General features: G+C 34.6%; 3 protein-coding genes across 6 annotated transcripts in view; 2 read left to right on the forward strand and 1 right to left on the reverse strand.

The window, feature by feature from the left end:
* Positions 1-877: 877 nt before the first annotated feature.
* Positions 878-8,104, reverse strand: Rpn7 (regulatory particle non-ATPase 7). The gene is made up of 6 exons (XM_089631291.1): positions 7,694-8,104; positions 7,226-7,400; positions 6,145-6,304; positions 3,951-4,135; positions 3,486-3,661; positions 878-1,170 (listed from the first exon to the last, which is right to left on the reverse strand). The coding sequence occupies exons 1-6, from the start codon at positions 7,969-7,971 to the stop codon at positions 960-962; spliced, it is 1,185 nt and encodes a 394-aa protein (XP_089487417.1). The 5' UTR covers positions 7,972-8,104; the 3' UTR covers positions 878-959.
* Positions 8,105-8,599: 495 nt separating this feature from the next.
* Positions 8,600-10,403, forward strand: LOC149424340 (peptidyl-prolyl cis-trans isomerase, rhodopsin-specific isozyme-like). The gene is made up of 6 exons (XM_089631292.1): positions 8,600-8,699; positions 8,797-9,001; positions 9,592-9,711; positions 9,789-9,871; positions 10,044-10,186; positions 10,278-10,403. Exons 1-6 carry the CDS (start codon positions 8,628-8,630, stop codon positions 10,372-10,374), a joined length of 720 nt encoding a protein of 239 aa, XP_089487418.1. The 5' UTR covers positions 8,600-8,627; the 3' UTR covers positions 10,375-10,403.
* Positions 10,404-10,604: 201 nt separating this feature from the next.
* RtGEF (Rho-type guanine nucleotide exchange factor) overlaps positions 10,605-25,458 on the forward strand; it is a 30,642-nt gene continuing 15,788 nt past the window's right edge. For all 4 annotated transcript variants that reach the window (XM_089651465.1, XM_089651464.1, XM_089651466.1 and 1 more), the window contains exons 1-7: positions 10,605-10,776; positions 14,625-14,895; positions 19,070-19,232; positions 22,573-22,791; positions 23,812-24,010; positions 24,499-24,714; positions 25,121-25,336. In XM_089651465.1, coding sequence (XP_089507591.1) covers positions 14,712-14,895; positions 19,070-19,232; positions 22,573-22,791; positions 23,812-24,010; positions 24,499-24,714; positions 25,121-25,336 — 1,197 coding nt within the window. In that variant the 5' untranslated portion in view covers positions 10,605-10,776; positions 14,625-14,711. The remainder of the gene's footprint in view (positions 10,777-14,624; positions 14,896-19,069; positions 19,233-22,572; positions 22,792-23,811; positions 24,011-24,498; positions 24,715-25,120; positions 25,337-25,458) is intronic.

A 25,458-nucleotide genomic window follows, 5' to 3' on the forward strand; every position in this document is an offset into this window, starting at 1 on the left:
CTCGCGTATGGCCTCAAGTGAAATTTGAAAACGTGACGTCATCATTCTTGTGCGAACTATGGTCGAGGCATCATCGGTTCATTTTACGAAATAACACGGCAAAATGTTGACTTGTGCCATGAAAACTTGTAAAAATAGATGTGAAAAAGAGAATAAACCCAATTGTCGTATTACATTCCATATATAAGCATTATTTTACTTTATTTTAAGCATATTCACATCGTATAATATGGATCAGTTGTAGAAACATAATATACTATCACATCGAGAAACGTCTGGACGCGAAACACAAAGCTGGTTGGTTGCTGGGAAGTAAATTATGAACATTTATAAAAGTGTCTTAACTAAATACAACGAAATATTCGACTCTGAAAATAGAACCGAATTTTTTTGCCGAATTTGGACTTCGCAAATTTGTTCATAACGTGGCGAGTAATTTGCGCTCCCATGTAAAAATGTCTATTCATTCAAAAGCAGATTTTACTTTTAAGAAGTAAATGGTGATATTATAATGCGAGATGCCTATTTACTGTCAGATTGATTTATTGACGAATCACAGTCAGCTTCACCCCCTTCGTTCTTCAACAGTTGATTTTACCCCTCGCCATTATCTTCTCGTCTATTAATTCCTATGTCTGTGGTGTTGGTCAATTTTTAGGGTAACAAATCAAGTTGCGCTTCCTCCTCCTTCTCAAGCCGAAGTTTCGAATAGCTTTGCAGTTTCCATCATCAGGTCTATCATGCAATACCATTTAAGAATATAAGAAAATCGCAATAAATTACGACAAAAAAAAACTATATTCTATTACTTATGTACCCATATGGGGGTGTGTCAATAATTGTAGAGTAAAAAAATATATGTATTCAAAACCGAAACTGAAATTCAAAATAAATTTATTTAAGCACAATTACATTTTAACATTGATCAGTACTTATTTTGTAAAAGTAAAAAATAGTATTTAGAAGTTGATGACACTGGCCAGTTTCTTGACCCTGTTGAGAAGGAGGTCCCCTTCGCGGATGGTTGCCTGGTACAGGGCCCCCCTGTCTGCGGCCCCCAGGGCACTGGAGCCCGCTGAGCCGATGATGGCGCCCCCGCTTCCAGCCCCTGTCACGACACAGCCGTTCACGGCATCAATGCGGCACTGTAGACGCCCAGCAGCTGTGAATCTGGAATTAGAAGTAGTATTTAGGCTTGGAAGGTGTAGAAGAGGGAGACGACCACATCAGCTGTAGGCAGACTGATGGAACCTCAGCGCAAGCCAAATACTAAGTTTGGTGATCGCGCTTGTGGAGCATCTGGCCCGAAGACTTGGAATAAACTCCCTCCGAAACTAAGATCCATAACACGTCCAACAGAAATCAGGTCTAAACTAAAAACTTACCTTTTTAAGCTGTCATACCCTTAAATTAAATATACCATTCCTGAGAGAAAGTCCAATTATATCTAATTTTCCAATTATGTCCTAAATCCTGTATCCAAATTTTGCTAATAAACAATTAGTTAATGTTAATTAAGTGTTAATCTCAAGTGACCTACCAGGTAAGTACAGTACATTACCTCCATATATAGTTAGTAGATCATTGTAAAAGTGTATAATGTATATATTTGTACAGCACCGTTGAGGTGATTTTGCACAAAAACGGCGATATATAAAACATCTGTTATATCTGCCTTTGCAGATTTCAGTGTTGGGAACTCTTTGTAAAAATTAAAAGGTTCTTTATTATAATTGTGTTTATTTACGTTACAATTAATAGGTCTGGATTTAGCTACACTGTTCATTACCCGAGGGTTGGTAATTAGTTAGTTGGTTGGTGGTTCGAGAAGCTTGTTCAGTGCTGCTGTTACACTCTAGCAACATCTGACGGACTCTGGAGTAAGCTTTATGACTAGCGCCATCTATTGCTTAAATACTCAACCTTATAACCATACATCACAACATCCAAATATTATTATTATTATTATCTCATGGCTTGAAAATCTATGGAACAAGGGCAGTATCGCTGAGTTATCATCCATAGATGTAACAGCATTGCCCTAATAGCCAACCTTACCCAAATTGAAGAAAACAAAAAAATTATCACAATATTATAAAATGTAACATGCTCAAAAATCTAGCCAGTAACTACCATGGTTATTCCACATTTAGTTACATATTAAGTAAATTATTTATTTATAAAACAAAAGGCTTATGCCTTTTACAGGTTATAAAAAATTATAAATGAAATACCAAAATGATATTTTAACACAACCATTTTCATTGGTTAGAATGGCGTTTCAGTATTCACGGTAGAACCACAACATAGTTCTACCATGAATACTAATACAATGCACATAAAACTTAAGACGTAATAGTGATACGCTTACGGCTTATCATAAATGGCTGATTTCATGATACATGATATCACAATTGATGTAATGCTTAGGAAAAGAAAGTAGGGCAAAAGAATAGAAAGAATAGCAGGGTTGGTTATATCATTTTATCACATACCGTGAATAATATCTTACTGGTCATACAGAGATCGGAGACAAATCGTTTTTGCGCCGATCCATTCAAATTATGCGTCATCTATGTTCAAAGCAAAAATCGTTTTAAAATCTCAATTTTTTAATACATAGTGAAATATCACCAAAATATGAAGGATTCGAAAATTTTGCCATGAAAAAGGGAGAATATTTGATAATAATATTGTTATACCAAGAATTTGTCGAATGGAAAATTGTAAAAGCAGAATGAAATTTTTTTGTGAAAAATATAAAACATACCCGTTTCTTTTACAAAATAAATACTGTTTTAAATTATTTCACACTAAATCTGAATACTTTTTAGTTGTTTTCGTATTCCTCCATAATAATTCTTAATTTTGCACACATAATTTCTTTATTTTCATTTTTTGTAAGTAATTTTTACGAACAAAAATATTTTAGTTTGTATGAAGATAGTAATGACCATCACAATCGTGCGGGTGAGTGATCTTATTATTCTAAAAATAATAAAATTCTAGAAAAAACCTTTTTTTTTCAGGTATAAAAGGCTATAGCACAAATATTGCCTCTTTATAAACCAGTGTTTGGAAAAAAACTTAAGTTTAATTTGAACTGAAGTTCAAAGTGCACATTTTTTGGAAAATTAGATTTTAGCATACTGAAATATGCTATTTAGTAATATAATTTCATTATGTTTTGATTCCTTATGTTTGATATGGCTAAAACTATCATTTACACAAATGATTCACCAAAATAAACAAGTCAAATTTTTTTATGCGAGTACCACAAAAGAGTCCCAACTGCTTCCAACAGTCTGGAACCAGTGAGACTATGGCATTAATCATTGAACAGGTTATAAAAATTGCATTTTGAAAACTGGAACTGCAGTGACAACTGATTTCAGGTACCAGCCATCTCTAATACTATAAAGCTGACAATATACTGAATAACCACTTAATTTATAGGTCGGGAGCGATGTGATAAATTTGCGTACCTTGAGATCTCGTCCTCGATGTAATCGCGGGTGAGGCCGAAAGTGGTGGCGATGTTGTTGAGGCTGAGACTGCGGTAGGCGCGCAGCAGCTGTACGTACGCCTTGATCCTCATCTCACGCACGTAGTGGTGGTAGTGCGGATAGAACACGGGGTCGGTGCAGATCTGGGTCTCCACCTGCAAATATAATCTCATATTAAAGTTACAACATATAATATAATGTGTATTTGTTGGGTTAGCTGGGAGAAATAGGATGTAACCTATAAGCTATATATACCCTTTGTACTCTTTTTGTGCAATAAATATTTTTTAGAATTTTATAATAATGCTTTGGTGTAGACAAAGTTCAATGCATAGGTAGACCGCTACACTATTGAGTGCAGAAATTTAGAAAAGATGTTAAAAATAATGGGCCTGAGAGAACTGAAACCTCAATAAGTCTAAGTCAAAATAAAAAAAAACAAACCCAAGCCAGACTCTTCATGAAGTCAGCGTATCTGCATTCATGCAGGGCTTCCACAAACTCCCTGAGCTCGGGGAACTGGCAGCGCAGTGCCTGCACCGTGGCCCCCTGCTTCTGCAGAGTGGTCTGCAGCTCATGGCGCGCCAGGGCAATCATGCAAGCCAGCACGCAGTATTGCACAATGGTTCCTGCAATCATAATGAGGCATTGTTATTTATTTATTAACCCTTAGAAGACGGCTAATATTTTGTAAATATCTCAAAGCCAAATATAATATTGAAAATTATATTTGAAATAATTGACAGGCATCTACAAAGTCAACGCATTACTTAGGAATTTCCATGGACCATTTAGAAATTCGTTCATAACTTCTAAACCCTAGCTCTATACACTGCACATTGCAGTGCACCTGAAAGTAGTCAGGATTTCACTCAACTGCTACTGTAGTTGGTCGTATCCTAAGGGTTAATGCACTCAACCCCGCAATACTCAATTCTCACACACATGCATTTCAAGAGAATTCTCAGATGTAGGCCAGTGGCGGTCGGTGACTTTTTGTAGAAGGGATGCTGGACATCAAATGTTTATACTCGTACTTACTACGTACTTGATATCAAATATGCACATCTAGACGCTAGCCCATGAACAAGATACAATTAGGTATCGTCTAAAATTATCTCCATAAATCCATTAAGCTCCGTAACTCAATATTTCCAGTATAAGTTTTTTTTTCGCAAATGGCTGACACAAAACTTTTTCGCATTAATTATTCAATTATACAACCACACACAGAAACGGGACGATAATATGCACAATGTCTTATAATAATATTTGTATGATTTTTTACAGTGCCGTTTTTGTAAAAAAAATCACACTAAGGTCGCTGAAGAAATATTAAAATATTTAAATTGCAGTATTGCTGTTTAAGGCTAGAAGTCCAAATCTTTTTACTATAAAATGCAAGGGATGCGGAGCATCTACAGCATGTATGGACAGACCGCGCCTGGTGTAGGTTGAGTGTTTATATTATACTAGCTGAAGTGTACCCAGCATTGCTTGACTTTTCTCTAGTTTCAATAAATATAATATCCATGTATTATATATATATACATAAACCTTCCAGAAGAAATTCTCTAAATGATAGTGAAAACCCTATCAAACTCCGTTGCATGGTTTAGAAGAACTAAGTGCACAAACAGACAGATGCAGATAGTGACTTTGTTTTATACTATTTAGAGAAGTATAGTTAAGTTGTGGTCTAAGGCAGTGATGAAATGACAAATCTTGGGATTCCAGACTAGCCCGTAACGCCCAGTATTCAGTACTTGCCCGTACTATCAAAACAGTTGCCATGCAGCTAGTGCCGAGACTCGGTAGAGAAGTATCAGATAAAGTAGAGAGAAATAAACAAATCTCGGAAAACATCTCAACCAAGCCTTGCACTGTGTGTATGAAAATGTTTATAATTTTTTTAGTTTGTCAATCTGCTTTTAATTATAAACAAATAATTTATTTTCAGGCTTATTTGAATAGTATTTATAACTCATAGAAACAGAAAAATTTATATATCTTGAACGCACAACTGCTATCCGTTGAAGCGAGGGATCTAATACATTAATTAACTTTTTCATTGGCAACTGCCATTGAAATTATGTTACTATATTTATCATAGGTTTTAACATTTAAATTTGTCACCACTAATAATTATTGAGATCCCATTCCATGAGTCTGGATTAATAAGGATATCAGCAGAGTTTATAGCATTTATAGCATTTACTATTTAACCGTTTGAGTGCCAAAAAAATTCATACAGTTGCTTGTAAAATGCCACCAAAAAAACATTATTTTTTATGAAACTATATATTTTTTTAAAACCCCATAAATTCTTTGAATTTTCAATGATTTCGATGATTTTTTCGGTGTTTTATTAAAGAATATTGGTTTAGAATCACGCGGAGGAGGATCCCGAAGTCCAGTCGTTTCGAAAAAATGAGAATTTTACGTACAGACGTACGCGCGAATCAGAACACGACTGACGCAATCAACGGAAATCGACGATCGGCAATCTTCGTTAAAACACGAATCGACGAAAATCGACGATTGGCACCCAAACAGTTAAGTATTCTATGCCAAAATAAGCAAGCAAAGGTATCATTGAAAAGTACTCTATTTATTAAAAACACTAAAAATGATTTACCGAAATCAACGAGCTCATAAGATTCGAACGTGGAGACGCAGTCGATGAACAACTCTGCTGCGTGAGTGTAGTCCCTTACGGACAGGCAGTACAGAGCTTCGTATGCCTTTAGCTTGTTACGAGACCTCCAGTCGCCGCCGCGGTCCACCAGCTCATGTGCCTGGAAACATATATCAATAAGCATTACGTCTGTTTAAGATTACATTAGAGCCTCGATAATCTGTACCCAGGCTAATCCAAACTCTGCGCTGCAAGTGCGTTACACGGTTGGCCCGGGTTGATGAAAATGATCTGTCATTATTTGAGAAGATGTTGCTGGGTAAATTGAGAGATAAAGCTTTTTCTTGGTCAATAAATATAACCCACCTAAAATAGATCAGTTTATGACTAAGTAAATGTGTTTTGTGGTTTAAAAGTTTATTAAAAATAATTGTCCTAAGCAAACATCTGTTAGATCTAACAAAATATAATTCAAACGCTTCGCGAGTCTCAACACATGTTGTTTTTCATTATAAGTATTAATATTTGTAAGCAAAAATAGTAGAAAACGTTGAAATGATTCTAAAACGTTTTTTTTTTAAAAAGGAAAACATTCCCAGTTACCAATAGCTTGGGAGGCGGGAATGGGTACCGCCGCCCCGGGTACCATTCATTGGACAACTAACACCTCTACCACAGGTCACCCCATATTTGAAAATAAATTTAACATAAAATGCTGAAATTGTCGCTTATGCAATGACGAAGAACATAGATTGCAGAGGAACCAACACCTTGGACCAATCAGATACAAACCGGTCAGTCATTAATGGAGGAGACTGCAGGTTAAATTTGAAGTATAGTAGGTCATAGCACACAAGTAGTACTCATTCCTTAGGTATTTTTTGACAAAAGGGGCTCTAATATTTCACAAAAACTTTCCAATTATAATTATTATGTGGAACAGTCCAATGCTCTGTAGTAAACCCGTTTGCAAAGCTCTGGTGTAAACCGTGCGCCTAGTTTTGTGTTGAGACACTATTGTCTATGAATAGTAATAAAAAATTTAACATAATGAGCATGTTTATGTTTTAAGAGCATTTACCTTGTGGATCGCTTTTCCCATTTCTTTGACATTGCATCCGTGGAAGTATGCAATTCTGAAGAGGGCAAAGATTGCTTCCAGGCGCCTGTTGGTGGTGAGGGTTGTGTCTTCATGCTTACTCACAGCGAGGTCGGTGGCTTCCTTGTGATCACCGATAGAGCAAAGGTATTCTAACCTAAAGACAAAAGAAAATACAAATATTAATTATTAGCCTGGTTCATTTCACTAATTATCTTTCTTGGACACTGTAATTTAGTTAATAGTACCAAATTAAATGCGTAACTTCAGAAAATGTTTTATGTTCCATGATTATGCAAAAAAAATAACGACTTGTAAAATTTTTGAGGTTATGTTAACCTGTTACTAAAAAAATAAATATCTACAAATTGGGCGAAAAAATCATGGGAAAGTCATGAACTTGCATAAATCGAACGAATATCAATTTATAAAAAAAAAATAGAAACTAACCTATCTTGCCACACGGGAGTCTCGGAATCGTCTTCGACAAACTTCGATAAATGGCTCTCGTTTTCTTTGGCCATATCATCAAACAACTTTTGGTTGAATTCCCATCCTAAGTCGTTGCAGACTTCTTTATAATAAGGTGCCATGTTATTATCCTTAATGCCCTGCATCAAACGTTCTGTGAGTTCCTTGTCGTTCTTAAACTTGGGGAGACCGAGTTTAAATTTAACGGAAGCCAAGAGCATGAAATCAGGAGTCGTTCCTTCAGCTGAGAGTTCCATTTTGAAGCACTAATTGAAAAATACAAACTTTGATAAAGGTAAACCGAGCGTCCAAAAACTAAACTTATGAAATGACTCTTTTTGACAACTTGTCAATTTTATTGTATATTTCAGGCAGGAACTTGCAAATCATCGTTAACAACTTCACACCAATTAAAAATACACTAGAACGCATACTAAGCAATTTTTAGCGCAGCAACTTGTAGAAAAGGTATGGTACCTACTGGTTGGATTAGAAAACACACGATTTGGTTTTATTGTCATAAATACAACCAAAGATTTTTTTAATATATTTTCTACTTATTCATCATCACATACGTTTTTATTTCGTATAAACTCATAATTTCATTGAAAACAATTATAATTACTACACCAAATATTGTTTTTTTTCATTAAATAAATTTTAAAGTTCGTAAGTTGGAAAAAATACTTTCGGAAAACTCTGAAGCATACTTAACAACTCTGAAGCACAGTTTATAATATCATACTTAATAAATTTATATCACTTTGCGATACTACGTTATTACATCATCTATTACTGTATGTGTTACTTGTATGGCTTCTATTATAATCCAATTCAGCATAAAAACTCCGTTCTTTGAACCATTTCCTTTACGTTGACAATTGGATTCAGACGTTTGTGTAATATTGTCATCATGGTTCAAACAAGAGCATTAATATTTTGTATTTGTTCACTATTTATTATTGAACAAATTGGACTATGCAGGGTAAGTAATTTACCTCAAGTGTAACTTCCGCGTTACGTTTTTTGTTCAAAATATTATATTACTGACTTTGTGATAATTTGTTTCTTTGCAACAACAGGGGGATCAATTTAAAGTAACGGATCAAGTTTATTTCGATCTGTCGAAAGATCAAGAACCACTTGGGAGAATAGTAATCGGATTGTTTGGGGAACTTGCCCCAAAAACTGTTGAAAATTTTAAACAAATTGCTACTGTTGGGATTGATGGACTGACATACTCAGGCACAAGAATTCATCGCATAATAAAACGCTTTATGATTCAAGGTAAGCTTAGTAAATTTGAAACTTGTAGCACGATAGAATTTGGCTGCAATAATATTTGATCGAATGTAGTCGGTGAAGTTGCAACAAATTGAATATCTGAAATACGGCTTACGAAATTCGTTTGTCAAAACGCTGCCGGCCGGGATATTTAATGTCAATTGTTCGGTTCGATGGTCCTTATAAAAATCACTTATATGCAACAGAGCTTTCTAAATAAGGAACATTAATACATTTAAATGTAAACTTTTAGAATCGCTGGTTACGCTTAATGCAATACGGCAAAAAGAAAAATAAAATGGCCGAACTGTCAAAGCGATTGAAGTTTTGAAACTTTGATTGACAAAAAACGACACTTTAATTGCAGTATTTTCCATCTCCCCCGACGTAAATATTTGTCTATAGTGGTAATTAAGTTGAATCGAAGTATTATTAAAAAATATATATATTCGTGTAATACGTGTCTAGCTATCCTAAAATATTCCCCATTTTAATACTAAGCAATCCAGGAAATGTTTTAAAATAATTTTTATATCATTAAATAATATTTTCCTTAATAATAAATAAAAAGCATTGTTTTTTGGTTCATTAAGGAGGTGATATTGTACAAAATAATGGAATGGGATCTCTGAGTATTTTTGGATCAACATTTGAAGATGAAAATTTGGAAACCAAGTTCCAAATCTCCGGTTTGGTAGCCATGGCAAACAAGGGTAATTTTAAACATCGTCATCATTATCACACCGTATTGTATAAAAATTAGATAATTTAAAAATTTTTACGATTTAAGGTGTGGATACGAATGGATGTCAGTTTTTTATAACTACTGTACCAACACCATGGTTAAATGGACTTCACACAATATTTGGAAAGGTAAACTCATATAAAATTCAAAGCATACCATAATAAATAGTATGCTCGCTGTACTCATTTGTGCCATATTTTCGATTACTCGAGTAAAGGGGCAAGAATGGGAAAAATCGTTTAAATTGTTTTCAGTTATTTAATTTTAACATCTTATTTAAAAAAATCATCATTTTTCCAGGTCGTCGAAGGTCAAGATTTTGTCCACATAATTGAACATGAGTCCACAGACATTGATGATCATCCAACTCATGACATCGTCATTGAAAACAGTGGACTGATCGAGACCCCAAAACCATTTTTTATTTCTGATGAGCCATATGAGTAAACATTTCTTTTCTTCATACATAAAGTTTATACTTCATTGATTGACGTAAATAAATAATATTTAAAAATACATATTTTCTTTTTTCAGTTTATGGGCGTGGTTACGTGCTTCAGCAATACCACTTTCAATGTCATTTTCTATTTTGGCACTTTTTCACTGGATGATTAAAAAAATTGAAATGTAGGCGGTATTTTTAAAATTTCAAGATGTTGGCATTTTTTGAATAAACAATTATTGAGAATTAATAAAACTGTTTTTTTTTATTATTTTGTTAATTTTTGAATTTTATTTTCTGCCTTTTCCTATTTCCTGTCCCGTACGATCTATTAAATATCGGTTAATCGAAAGATCGATTAGGTTGGTTCTTGCTATCCCTACAGCCTTTGTTCAGTGTTCAATGCAGAAAGCAGCCAACATCAGGCAAATGAATGTTTATTTTTGGATTGTACTTGTACCATAGAAAAATGGACGAATTGTTTAGCAAGCGCGTGCCTTTAGTGCTAAGAATATAAATTTGTTATTTAAAATGGTGTATAAAGTGATATGAAACAATAAACGAACGTACAAAACTGTGGTTCTTTTCCATGTGAGTACCTGTTATAATACACATTTCATCAGCATCAGTTCGCTGACAGCTAACGGGGATGTCAAATTCCTGCAAATTTCAACCCACTTATCTTTCGATGGTTTCCAAGAAAATTTTTCTCTGATAAAATTAGTTTTCTCGTAACCATATAGACATTTGCATAAGATTCGAGAAATATAAAAATATCCTCGACATTATGATAATAAAATTTGACACATCTGTTAAAAAGACATCTGTCAATAATATTGTATGTTTTCGAGTGTCACTTTAATTCTTGCTATTTTAATTTGCATAATACGTTAACTGTGTAAGTAACATAGTATGTACCAAACTAATCTCAGTCATTAACCGTTAATTCAATGTAGTGCAATTTAAGCGTTTCATTAGTAGGTAAGTTAATTATTATGTCCTATTATTGGAACACTGGGCAGGAAGGTTATTTATGATCTAAAAGTGTTATTATTTGACTCGATTTCTGGTTCATATTAAGCTACTTTCAATAGCTACTTACTTTATTTAAAAAAAAATAACAAGCAACGAGGATTTGTGGCTAATATTACACAATATGATTTGTTTACTCAGTTTTCTACATATGCAATCTTATCAATAAATTTTACAGCTTTAGACAGTTACAAATTTACACAGCTACTAAGTGATATTTTTATAGCAAATATAATCCAGTCTCTATGTTTTATTGGTAAAGGGATTGACATAGGTAGGAAGTAACCTTTAGATCTGATATTCACCATGTTTACTAAAGGTTGTCTTCGAAGTCGACGGCGTTTTTTCATTAGTGATTTGAAGTAGCTCAACCGAGTAGTCTTTAAAGTAATAGCTAAATTAACTATTGAATATCAAAACAATTTATTTTAACATACGGTGATTATATAACAGGTAAAATCCTTCCCAAAGTGCTCTATTTAATACTAGAATACGGAAATTAATACGGAACCAAAAGGTTACATGTATTAATATAATTTAAATTATTATTTCTTTGGATATTATCCAACATCAATTTGCCTTTTTAAATTTCCATACAAAACATTATGTTTCGTTGGATACAAAGATTTGCTGTTATTTGTATCGCAATAATGATGTTGGATTTCAATATTTAGTGAGGCCATTACTCTTCTCAATTTACAAGCATTAACATTCTGTCATATTCCCATTTGCATTCACGTTTTAAAACCCAATATTCATGAACAAGAGTGACGGGCAGTTTCAACTGAATACCGAACTGTGGCCAAAAAATGAATATTACTGGATATCCGGTCTATGAATCATAAAATAAATGTGTAATTTGTTCCTGTGCACATTGTAAATATAAAAAAAATATATTTCTCCACGTTGGTATCCTGTGAATTATTTAGCACCGGAATGCGTTCACATGGTTTCACACCTATTTATACTAGATTCTTTTAGACAGTTACACTGTTTCATTAGCTGTTTGTTCATTTTAATATAATAGGATTATAAGATAAAAGGCTGTTCAACCCGGAAGAGAATATTTTAGCCTTGTCGTTTTTCTTTTAATTTGGATATGGTCTTTAACTTAGGACGGAGTAGTTTCGGAGAATTTGAATTCTGTGAAAGATTTTTTCAAATTCCGTTAGTATTTCAGTTCTGTCAAGCAACTAGCATATCTCTAAATAGTATAAAATAAAGTCGCTATCCGCATCTGTCTGTTTGTGCGCTTACTTCTTCTAAACTACGCAACGATTTTAACAGGATTTTCACTTCATTTAGAGAATTTCTTCCGGATGGTTTATACATATATAATACATGCATATTATATTTATAGAAAGTAGAGAAAAGTCGAGTATACGTCAGCTAGTAATGATATAATAACAGAACTTGAACTAGGACTTTCACAGAACCCAAAAATGAACATTGAAATTTTATGAATTGTTCAAATTCTCCGAATCAACCCGTCCGAGTATAAGATTTTCACAATTAAATTTTGTTAGTCTACAAGAGCAGAGGTACCTTTGTGTGGGCATTCATTGTAATGAGTAATGAAGCCCTTGAAATTCCTACTCGTTCTCATCCTACAGCCTTTACGATGTATGCAGCTCATTTAAACAATCTAAAAAAGAAAACTAATCTTGTTTTCTAAAATATTCATATAAAAATAAAAATGTAAATGTTCGTTTGTTCAAAACCTCAAAACTCGGAAAGTTCTTTACCGATTGCTTTGAAATTTGGACACAACGTTGCATTCGAATATGCGTGCGTTTTTATATATCTATATTATATAGATGTCACCTGTGACAGGTAAAAACATGCTTTTTTTAAATACAGCGCCATCTATTGGACATAAAAACAACACACTCTATTTTTTCTCTATCTGCACAGACAGACTAAGCCACATCAACGTGTGGCGGGGTAAAGCTAGTTTATAAATAAAAATTTAAAAAATGCCTTCTGTATTATCAAAACTATAATTTAATATTCCTTTCTTTTGTTTCCTCTCCTTATAGATGTAATTTTTTTATTCTAGTGTGTTTTTTCATATGCAACCAGCCATATTAAAAAGAAATGTAATTATTAAGCAACTTTCAAACTGAGTTTGAATGTCATGGTCTTGGCAAAAATTTCTGCTGAGTTGTAAAAAAATATTGGAACCATAAAAAAAACAAAATGGCGATATATTTATGCTATCATTGGATTGTACTGAAAAGTTATTTACTATCAGCTAAATATTGTAAATTATGATTGAATATCACAGGCCTCTAATCAAGGAGTTTACATTCATCTCAAGACATTCTTGGCAAACTGTGATTCACACAGAAACACACTCACTTTGGCCAGATGCCAAGAAACTAGTGAAAAAAGTATGCATGTTTACTGTAAGCTAAATGATAAATATGTATAATTTTCGTTTATTATCTGCGATATTACTCTCCCAAAACTGAGAATGATTTGATATGTTTTTAATTATAATAGAATGTGCTAGAAAAATTCATCTAGTTTTGAGTAGCTAAATGTTTGTTTTCTGTGTCGTACTGAATTGTGGGTAATCTCGTTCTTGTGTTGTGTTGTTTGGTTTGACATGTTTATGTATGCGTGTGTTAATGACGGACCCGTCTATATTGGGATACATATCCTGTCCTGAAAGAATCCAACACATTTTGTTCTGTAGTTTAGAATTCTGCTTTGGTTGAGAACATTTTATTACGTTGAGAAACTCTTGATGAGAATGTGTAGTGGCACTTTCATTTTTCATTGAGTATTTTATCGGGACATGGTCCCAAGTAGTATTAGCGCCGTGAAATCTGTGCATGAGTTGTAAACTATTGGTCCCACTCATGCGTTTATCATCATTCTGTCAGATTTATTGTAAATACATAATATATTTGAGTTAAATTCACATTTTCACAGTACAGAATATAAAAAGAATATTTGGCAAGGTCTAGCTTTATTTCGGCATTTATAATATGTGGTACTAGTTGTTGCTATCTGAGTTTTCCCCGACTTCCAAAACTCTTTTTTTTCTTTTCAAACAATGATAATAGATGGAACCTAAATACAATGGCTTTTTTATGTACTTCTTTACAATTCGGAGATTTCAAAGCTCTATAGCACACAATGAAGTAAGGTCAGAGAGCTGAAAATACTTTTGTTGACTTAAAAATTTAAGGCAGGAAAGGTTGTGCAAATTTCATGAAGCCGGAGCTCACCATTTAAGCGTCATCAGTGGGGCAAACAAACAGATTTTGTGCTTTATAGTTAAAATATTTCACTACTTGTTAATAGCAATTTCAAGCAAGTAACCCATTTTTTCACCATATCTTTATGGTGTAATATTAATGATTAATTAATTAATTTGCTATTTCCGTTCTTTTCAGACTAATGTGTCCCCTCGTCTGTGTGAATCAACAATGAAAACACATCAAGAGAACTAGTCCACCGTTCGCCGAACAACAAAAGCAAAGATGGCCAGCGATTCGAACTTGGTGCAGGCTATTTATACCTTCAAAGGCAAGAACAATGACGAGCTGTGCTTCAAGAAAGGGGATGTTATTACTGTGTCGCAGCGGGAAGAGGGGGGCTGGTGGGAGGGCACCCTGGGGGAGGTGACGGGCTGGTTTCCCAGTAATTATGTTAAGGAATATAAAGGTTGGTTTCTTTTGTTTCAAAACTTGGGTATGTTTCAGAAGGTTCCATGACAAAACAGAACATTGATGAAAAATTATGAAAACAAAAAACAAAACTTACATTACCTAACCGAACCTATAATAATATTTGGATGATTTGTATAGCTCCGTTTTTGTGCAAAATCACCTCAAGGGCGCTGTACAAATATATAATACGTTTCTACAATGATCTATGTTATTACTAATTATATATAGAGATAATATACAGTACAACACTTACCTGGTAGGTCACTTGAGATTAACACTTAATTAACATAACACTAATAGTTTATTAACGAAATTTAAATACAGGATTTAGGACATAATTGGATATAACTGGACTTTCTCTCAGGAATGGTATATTTAATTTCAGGGTATGACAACTTAAAAATTATTAAAAATATGTTATTTATCGTATTCTCTTTTATCTGGTTACCACTTCCGGATTGTAAAAATATTTAAAATTAAATTAGTACCAGCATTGTGTTACCTTTAAACAATAAAAAAAGGAAATATTATGTAAAATTTGGGTTCAACTAATGTTTCTTCTATTTAACCTTTACGTATCCGAAGATAAAATTTCGTAAGATATATGCAATAAAAATATAAATAAAATAAAATATTATATAAAACTATAAGTGAAAGTGTAAAGTTACAATCAAAAAATATTATTATTTTCGGTGATTTTAACTTTCCCTCAGGGAAAAACCCAATTGACGTTTTCGATTACTTTTGTTCTTTTTATAATTTAACACAATTCAACACTGTTTATAACATAAATGCACACATGTTAGACCTAGTATTAAGTAATGTAAATTCTAAAAATGCTGTTATCTGCCGCCATGACTCCCCATTAGTCAGAGAGGATATTCATCACCCTTCACTTTCATTCACATTCGATTACACAACTCAATCACATATACAAACAGACACATTGCCTCCAGACATAAACATGGGTTGGATTTTCCACGAAAGCTCAGATAACACACTTAAGAATGCCTTAGAACAACATCACTGGAATCATTACGATTGCCTTGACGTAAATCTAGCTGTCGAAATGTTTTATGAACAGCTCAATAATATTTTCAACATTTGTTTTAAGAAAAGATCTACACGTATGCTCAAAGATGTTAGACAATATCCAAAATGGTTTAATGGGGAAATCATTCACCTCATACGAGAAAAAACTAAAATGCACTATCTTTGGAAAAAAACAAAATCCGAACATGCCTTAGCTAACTTTAAAACTTTGCGAAAATCAATCAAACGGTTAATTGGTCAGGCCTACACTGACTTTACACGTGAGGCCGAGAACAGTATAATAACAGACCCAACTCGATTTTGGTCTTACACTAACGATAAACGCCGCGGCTGTGACAAACTTAACCACATGGACTACAAAGACAATAAATATGATGGATCGTCTGAGATCGCCGCAGGTTTCGCACACTATTTTCAATCAGTATTTAGCGACAATATCCCCAAACTTGACATATCCTCTATAGCTTCATCGTCATTTAACTCTTTACCTGTACAAATTCATGAAATTAACGATGACGATATTATTACAGCTTTCCATAAGCTAAAACCTAAATACTCCGTCGGCCCAGACTGTATTCCACCTATAATCCTCAAAAGATATGCAAGTTATTTTGTTCAACCTCTAAAACATATTTTTAACCTATCACTTCGTAAAAATATCTTTCCGGAAATGTGGAAACTAACGAAAGTAACGCCTATACATAAAAAAGGAAAAAAGTCAGAAATAGATAATTACAGACCTGTAGCTGTGTTGTCAGCACCCGCAAAACTTTTAGAAACCATAATTTATTCACAGATATATAACCAAACAAAACACGCACTCACCGAAAATCAGCACGGATTTCGTCCCACACTGTCACCTTCAACGAATCTTATGAATCTCATTACCTATATTAATAATTCATTTGAAAATTTTGTACCTGTTGATGTGATTTATACAGACTTCGAGAAAGCATTTGATAAAGTCGACCATGATATTTTATTAAAAAAATTAAGTGACATCGGATTCTCTCAGAATTTCCTCGCTTTTGTGGCTAGCTACTTACGCAATCGTCGTCAGTATGTCAGTTACGGACACCATATCTCTCACGAATACAAAACTAACTCCGGGATTCCCCAGGGATCGAATCTAGGACCCCTTCTCTTTCTCTTATTCATCAATGACATTGGCAACACTATAAACCACTCAAAATATCTCCTTTTTGCTGACGATATAAAACTTTTCAAAGCAATCAAAAGTTACATCGATTCCATTCTTCTGCAGAACGATCTTGATTCTCTTGTCAAATGGTCGGAACTGAACAACTTACCCTTCAGTATTCAGAAATGCAGTGTCGTTACATTTACAAGGTCCAAAGATACATTCCTGTTCCCCTACCACATTAATAAACATGAATTAACACGTAAAAATGAGATTCGAGACCTTGGCGTAATTTTTGAAGCAAATCTCTCTTTCAAATCCCATATATCTGATATTGTCTCCCGTGCCAACAAAATGCTTGGATTTGTTCTTCGTAATTCAAGATCATTTACCAACGGAATCGCAATCCGAAGAACGTATGAAGCACTTGTTCGCAGTATCTTGGAATATAGCTCCATTATTTGGGCCCCTTCTGAGCAAAACCATATTCTCGAAATAGAAAAAGTACAAAAGAGATTCATGCGTTACCTATATATGAGGGAATATATGTACTACCCTTTCCTGTATCCATCCTTATTCTTAGCAGGAATGCTCGATCTTAATACATTAGAAGCCCGCCGAAAAATATTTTTAGGAAAACATTTTTTTAAGATAATCTCTGGAACTATACATAATCCATCTATTTTGAAAGAGATTAACTTATATGTCCCAGACAAGTATACTCGTGGAAGGTCCCATACCCTTTTTTATGCTCCAAAAGCGAGGACTTCTGCCTATCAGAACGCCCCAGTCAACAGAGCGACTGAACTGCTCAACGAGTCTGCATTGACCATCGACATTTTTAACGTAACCTACAGGCAGTTTAACAATTATCTTTTGACGTATGTCACAAAGTAGTGAAACTGACCTTTTTATGTGTTTTGCTATACTTTTTGTCTAATTTGTAATCTTCTCCATAATGTATTGGTGAATAACCGTTTTACGGAGAACATGAAAAATAAATAAATAAATAAATAAATGCACTAAAATCCCCGTTAGCGATCATGTCTCTTAATTTTTCTCTTGCCCTTTCCGGTAACACTTGGATATTAGTTACTACCTACCTTTTTAACTGGGCGTCACTCATCTTTGTTCAGCAGTCTAACATTAAGTAATGCAAAACGATAAAAGACGTACGATATCAAGCATAACTCAAATATATATTATTGCAGCCCTTTCCACTAAAATGCACCTTTTTGTTAAGTACTCATAGTGGTGATCCTGAGCGGAGGGGGGGAATAATTTAGTAAAAATTTTATATTATATATTAGCGCAGTTGAGGTGACCAGCGCCCTTGAGGTGATTTTGCACAAAAACGGTTCTATACAAATCATCCAAATATTATTTATTATACCTTAAAAAAATAGTGATGGGTTAAAGCCAGTGACGGCTCGTGACTTTTGAGTGTGATAAGAATGTTAAGTTTGAAAAATTCTACATTTTTGATGTTGTTTTAGTCCAAAACATTTTTTTATTTTTTTTCGAAAATTCGATTTTTCTATGAAGATTTTCAGGAAATTTCAGTTTGGCCGTGCGCCGCAAGGATTTCCTGAAAATCTTCATACAAAAAACCTAAATTTCGAAAAAAAATAGAAGACGTTTTCGGCGACAACAACATCAATAATGCCATTTTTTTGTAACATTAGCACTCTTGTAAACCCAAAAGTCACGAGCCGCCACTGGTTAAAACAACTTGGATATCACACGACTCTTTCTTTTGGGGGAATTGTACTACCCCCTTTCGGAATGGGAACGTTAAAAATATTATTACTATTCTTTAAATTTAAAAAAAAATTGGTAGTACCTATTTGATGGAATAGAATTAAATTTATAAAATGTTGCATTTTTATCTGATGTAAGTATGTATGTATTATATAATCATCATCTTTATTCAAGGTCCATCTTAAATTAAACCGTTTTAATTATTTTTTTTCAGAGTCCACAGGATCAGCGGCAACTTCACCAGTAAGAGCTCCCTCAGAAGTGCAGGCCTTTAGGAATGTAGTACTAAAAGACATAGTTGACTCTGAAAAAGCCCACGTGGCAGAACTGCAGGGACTAGTCAACAACTTCTTGCTCCCCTTAGAAAAAAGTGACATGTAAGCTTATCGCAACTACATATAATATATTACGTATTTTATAAATCTATTGACTGAGCGTCGCAAATCTGGCACTAACGCAATTCTGGCACTAACTCTTTGTTTTGTTTGCGTTCTTAAATCTCTCAATACATACATGCCCATCTGTCTCAATTGACTGACTTTATTTGACCATGTTAGCAGACGTATGTAGTTAATTTTCTTGTTTAGTTACTGCAATCCAAGTTTTCCCGCTTTGGTTTAGATCAGAGGTTCTCAAACTTTTTTGCCCCGTAGACCACTTGCCAAATATATTTTTTTCCGTAGACCCCCTGCCTGCCGAATATTGAATTTTCCTAAAACTATTAACGTTGCATGTGATAATCATTTCGCTTTTTCGTAAGAAGATTCCCTACCCTTGCCTGTCCAACAACCGGGTGGCGGTATGGTTTCTCTGTCTTTACATTGTGCAGACAGGGGCGCCCTTGTGAGGTATTACACCAAATTAAAATGGAGCAGGATAAGCAACGGGAATTTCTTTCTGTAGCTGGCCCTACAGAATTGTCCCTTTAGTTCTTTGTTAGCGCTTATTCCGATCAGTTCTTCTTGTCATATGATATCCGATTCTTCAACATTCCACTTCCACAGTAAAAATGAATCCTCAAACTTAGTTTTGAAGTCTGTGTGAAATACATTTAAATGTTGAACATCATTATTACCCTGGAAGTTTTTCAAAAACAAATTGGGAATCTACAAAAATTTGCGGCTTCCGATGTGCAATGTTTTGTTTCAATATATTAATACTGATGAGAAAAGGAACATATAATTTTATTTACATATATACCTAAAGAAACAATTTTACAAAATATAAAAATACAAATATCAAATAAGTAATTTCTCAGTATTACTTAAACTGTGTCATTTGTGTTAGGTGTATTGTGTCATCTACGGAACTCCTAAATGTTGACTTAAGGTAAATGGGGGTCCGCTTGTATGTACCCCCATTTGAATCTCGTGGACCTCCAAATTTTTTTCTCGCTGACATAAACCTCCAGCAAGCCGATATCGACCCCTGGGGTTCTATATAGACCACTTTGGGAACCTCTGGTTTAGATGGCCTAAATGATCTATGCATTTTCATTTTACGTTAGGGCACTGCCAGTCTGTACGTTGCGGTGTTGATTGTTATGTTTAAATGCTTTAAAGCTGTTGTAAGGAACATTTGTAAATAAATAAATTGTGAGAGAAAATTCGCTGTCCCAGATTACGGAATGTTATTCACTGTATTTAATTTATTTCACAATGCATTAATATGTTTTTTCCTGCCAAGCATAACAACAAGCAGAGGAAACATGTTGCAATGTGTTTTTGATTTAGAAATACATACATACATGTAAACAAACAAGTAAATTTGAATTTGCTTTAACTCGCAAATAGCGACTTATCCCTCGTTGATTGTCATAGGAAATTGTATCCACTGATCAATAATAAAGTTAGATTAGGTCTTTTTGTATCATTTCGGGGAAATGGCTAAGTTAGTTTAATATGTACATATATCCAATTACTTTGTCAATCTAGTATTAAAGATTATGAAAACAGCAAACAGACAAGGTACTGCGTAAGAAGTTTCCACGCTAAAGATATTTTTTCGGTTTGTTGAAGAAACTAATAAGATAGTGTCACTCAGTGGCGGTTCTTCCCTTAGGTCAATTGGTGTTTAACCCCCCAAAATTATAAGACAACAAAAATAATAAATTATGTGCATCAAAACAACTGGTCTTATTCATAATTTATTTGAAATGTACTGCGAAACAGCAGAGCTGCAAGCGGCGGCGGCGAGTGACGAGCAGTGACATCTGTTGTCTCTAATAGTAGCTTTCATTCACAAGTCCACACGATTCGCTGGGTCAATTTAAAGAATGTCCCAACTTTGGCATCTTCTGTCCCTATGTGCGCCATAGAATAAACGAGATGGCACTACATATGTCTTTCGTCGAAGTAAAAATTAGGTCCCGAAGAAAGCTTAGGGACGCTTAGGTCATGGCCGTGAGGGAGACAGCACGATGAATATTATATGTTTTGTTTGAGATGGTGACATAAACATATACCCGTTTTTCATTTTGCACGCTTGTGTGTGGAACATTGGTTGTTTTTCTTTGGATACTGCGGACGGGCATTTCAAACTCTTATTTTATTTATTTTAATATTGTACACAACTACATAAAAATGTAATCTCTTAAAAATAATTTACCGTAAGTACATGGATTGTGTAGTTATTTCCGATTTACTATATTAACATAATATTTATTTAGAGTCGTGGACTTACAAATTGATACAGATAATATGTATGGGCATTTTTCACAATATCAAATAAAGATTAGTCACACACTATTTTTAAATGACCTCCCACGCCTGGATCCCTAGAGCCGCCTCTGGTGTCACTGTACCCAAATACCCTATAATATTAATAATACACCCAAATTCCGTGAAATAGTGGCAATATCAACAACGCTAGCCTCTAGAGACCGCTGGTGTAGCATGTTGACTCTGACATTCTTTCATTGATGGCAAATTGAATTTATTTAGTACCTGGTGGCGATGTTTTAATTATAAACAACAAAAACACTCCAGTTGTTTTCAGGATGCCAAAAAACCTTGACATGTTAGTTGGTGAAATATAATATGAGTTTTTGAAGTTCTAGTAAATAAAATGTTCTTGATTACATGAAAAGTGAAATCTACAAATAAGAAATAAAAAACTCTTACAATTATACAAGTATTTTATGACATTTAGCAATACATATAGCTATTTTATGTACTTTTTTTTTTCACAAATGAATGCAAATCTTGGGAGTGGAAATTAACCCACTTCCCGCCATCCCATCGAGCTGAAACTCTGCAAATAGACTCGTTATTGATTCGTCATTATTCATTCTATCAACTTTTGGTGGTATGTAATTGGCGTATTATAGTAAAAACACTTTGGTTTTTACTTGTTGATTATTTCTCTCTCTAATATTATAAAAACATGTTGTGAAAATATTCTAGACTTTTATTATATTTTCCAGCATTCATCACAGTAAAAATAAGTCATATGAGGTTTTCGGGTAAATAAATACAGAACTGTGATAATGAAATGAAAAATAATGACATGAATTTACAAAATCAATGTTTGCAATTGACGAAAGATAAGCTAGAATAATATGATGCATTATTTCCTTGCCAGGCGAATAAAATTTTGGTGTACTAGGAGCATTTTTTAAGGTTAAAAATACAATAAAATCGAGTGTGTGCTCCTATCAAATCTGCTACGGTTTCGCTGGCACTCCAAGGGTTAAAATATGCTTTTTCTATGTTTCAGATTAACTCGTGATGAATACAAGCAATTGACTGGCAACATATTAGAAGTTCTGAAGATCCACGAGGAGCTTCTGGCCCTTATTGAGGAATGCGGAGCCAGGACGGGGCCCGATCAGAGGGTCGGGGGCCTCTTTCTGCAGTGGGCCCCCAAGATAAAGGCTGTGCACGAGACCTACTGCGCCGCCCATCCTAGGGCTGTCTGTATTTTAGACAAATTCAAGTGAGTGATCTTTCATATCATTGGAATTTTATGTTTAGTTTATGCTTTAATTCTGATATTTTTTGTATAATTGAGTGTGTCCCCTGCCAATTTCTCTCCGCTGACAGTGGAGAGAAAAATATTGTAAGTGTAAAATTGTATTTTAATTAAGATTTAGTTTCTGATTTTACCTCTGGCAGATTTAGCTTGGTGACTTCAAATGTGGCTTGTAAAGGATCCTGGGTCAAGGCAAACATTCATTCTATTAATAATGGACATTTTTGTTATGTTTTTTTTTTTGTCAACAATTTATTGTAATTGACTCAATTTATGCCATTCACACCGAAGAAATAATAAAGACTTCTTGGCATGATTTTCACACTACATATTCTGGTTATATTTTATTGAAATTTTTTGTCAAAAATTTAATTATATTGTGCAGAACTAGGCAAAGGGATTGTTTGTACAATATTTTACTTAACCTTTTATCGGACACAATTATGGAATTTCATAGACAGTGCAAGTATACTAACCAACATTGGAGGGGTCCCACCCTTTCCCAATGGCTGTGTGAGGAAACTGATTGTTTAACCTCCTTAGCCGCACACATCAGTACGCACGACTCTTTTTTTGTAAAAAGAAGCTACATTTATTTAAAAACGATTCTAGACCCTCCAATGTCCCTCCATGCATGATTGTTAGTACGAAATAATGTATGCATACTTACATTAATAGTAACACAAAGTACGAACACATCAGAGATGTGTTTGCCTGGTGGTTTGGCATCTAAAATGAAATACTAAAATACTAACCAACAATTTATTAAGGCTTTTAACTGGAGACCAGCAGATAGTGATGTCTAAAAAAGTGTAGGACTGAAATTACAAGCCCTGACCCAAAATAGAGAACATTGGAAGGAAGCCTTTAACCAACAATGGTAAAACTAAGTCAGAAAAAGAATTACATATAGGGTTCTGTGGCAAAGAGTTAATGTTTATCTATATCATACTTCAAATATAATAATTTGTATAAACTTTTCAGAGACGAGTTGAACTCGTTCATGGAGCGCTGTGGCGCCGTGTGTCCGGGAATCCTGGTTCTGACCACAGGACTCAGTAAACCCTTCCGACGTCTCCACAAGTACGCCGCCATGTTGCAGGAGCTGGGTCGCCATGTGGTGGAGTCCCACCCCGACCGGGGAGACACCCATCGAGCTGTTGTGGTTTATAAAGATATTGCCGTGAGTCATTCATTTAATGATTAAACATTATTTCACACTATATTAATGACTGAAAGATGTCAAACAGAAAAGACAGACATAAGTTGATATGGTCGAATCAGCTTAGTGGTCAGAGCACTTCCCTGGCAAGGAAGATATCCTGGGTTCAATTTCTAAATGTGACTTGAATGTTTTTCTGTCTTTTCTTTTTCACATCTTTCATTTGAGAGTCGTTAATATTGTCTTCTATGATTAAATATTACGATTTGATTACTCATGAAATTATTCCACTAGAAAGAGATTAAATGTTATGTGCGGCCTTTTAAATATTGCGTAAAAAAAAATCGATGGGAGTAATCTTTTATCATCCAATAAAATGCAATTGGAATACAATATGTTTTTTTAAACATATTAACATATTTTTAAACTGAAACATTACTGAGGCCAAAAGTGATTCTACTACTAAGATTCTACCAGATAAATTCTAACCCTTTTGTATTGTTTTCCAGTCTGGTTGTGCAGCCACCCGTCGCCAGAAGGAGCTAGAGCTGCAGGTGGTGACGGGAGCCGTGCGGGGTTGGCGGTGTCCCGCGGGGCTGGGCGAGGTGCTGCACATGGGGGGCGTGGCCCTGGGGGCGCGCCACCATGACCGCTACCTGGTGCTATTCCCGCAGACGCTCCTGGTGCTGTCTGTCAGCAGGAGGATGAGCGCATTCGTTTACGAGGTGGGTAGTTTTATCTTTTCTGGTTTCAAATAGTCTGATTGAATTCTGCCAGAGTTTAGTGACAGAGCATTTAAAACATTGGGTCCACATTCTTGAATTGACCTACCATAGAGATGTGTAAGTAACATTGAAGATTTTTAAAATTCATTTACTTTGGATCCTCGGATTGTGAGTAACTTGGTTTCGCAAGACAAGCAAAATAATTTAATAAATTTTATGTTGATAAATGAGTTATGTCTTGCTGTACGAGTAATTTATCAATAAAACTTGGGAAACATTACAAAATTTTAATGTCACAAGACAAAAGCAAGAGTCATTGTCTTGTACTTTACATAATCAAATAACTAAATGTCGCTTTATAAAATTGAAGAAATACGCCTGATTGACCATGAAATTAATTTTCCAGGGTTCATTGCCGTTGACGGGCATTACGGTGACAAAGCTCGAGGATACGGATGTCCGGAAGAATGCCTTTGAGATATCGGGTCCGTTGATCGAGACCATCGTGGCCGTCTGCCAGACCAGCGCGGAGGCGGAGAAGTGGGTCACCCTCCTGCAGCAGCACTCCAACCCTGGCCAAAACATTCCTTCGGGTGGCAGCCAGCCTCAGTCTCCGACACATGTAAGAAAAATGCACATTCACCATATATTTGAAAATCTGATTAACGTAGAACAATTTGAAGTCTTTTACAAATAAATCTTCCTGATAAGTATCATTTAAATTGAAAAGGGCTTCATCGTATG

The sequence above is a fragment of the Hesperophylax consimilis genome, chromosome 4 (assembly GCF_061612785.1).
Source record: "Hesperophylax consimilis isolate HC1 chromosome 4, BYU_Hcon_1.0, whole genome shotgun sequence".
Taxonomy (NCBI): Eukaryota; Metazoa; Arthropoda; class Insecta; order Trichoptera; family Limnephilidae; genus Hesperophylax; species Hesperophylax consimilis.

Coding starts and splice junctions, on each gene's coding strand:
- Rpn7 (XM_089631291.1), bottom strand. CDS start 7,971: ATGGAACTCTCAGCTGAAGGAACGACTCCTGATTTCATGCTCTTGGCT. Junction 4,136..6,144: donor TTATGAGCTCGTTGATTTCG/GTAAATCATTTT, acceptor TTATGATTGCAG/GAACCATTGTGCAATACTGC. Junction 3,662..3,950: donor TCATGAAGAGTCTGGCTTGG/GTTTGTTTTTTT, acceptor TTATATTTGCAG/GTGGAGACCCAGATCTGCAC.
- LOC149424340 (XM_089631292.1), top strand. CDS start 8,628: ATGGTTCAAACAAGAGCATTAATATTTTGTATTTGTTCACTATTTATT. Junction 8,700..8,796: donor AACAAATTGGACTATGCAGG/GTAAGTAATTTA, acceptor TTGCAACAACAG/GGGGATCAATTTAAAGTAAC. Junction 9,712..9,788: donor GGTAGCCATGGCAAACAAGG/GTAATTTTAAAC, acceptor TTACGATTTAAG/GTGTGGATACGAATGGATGT.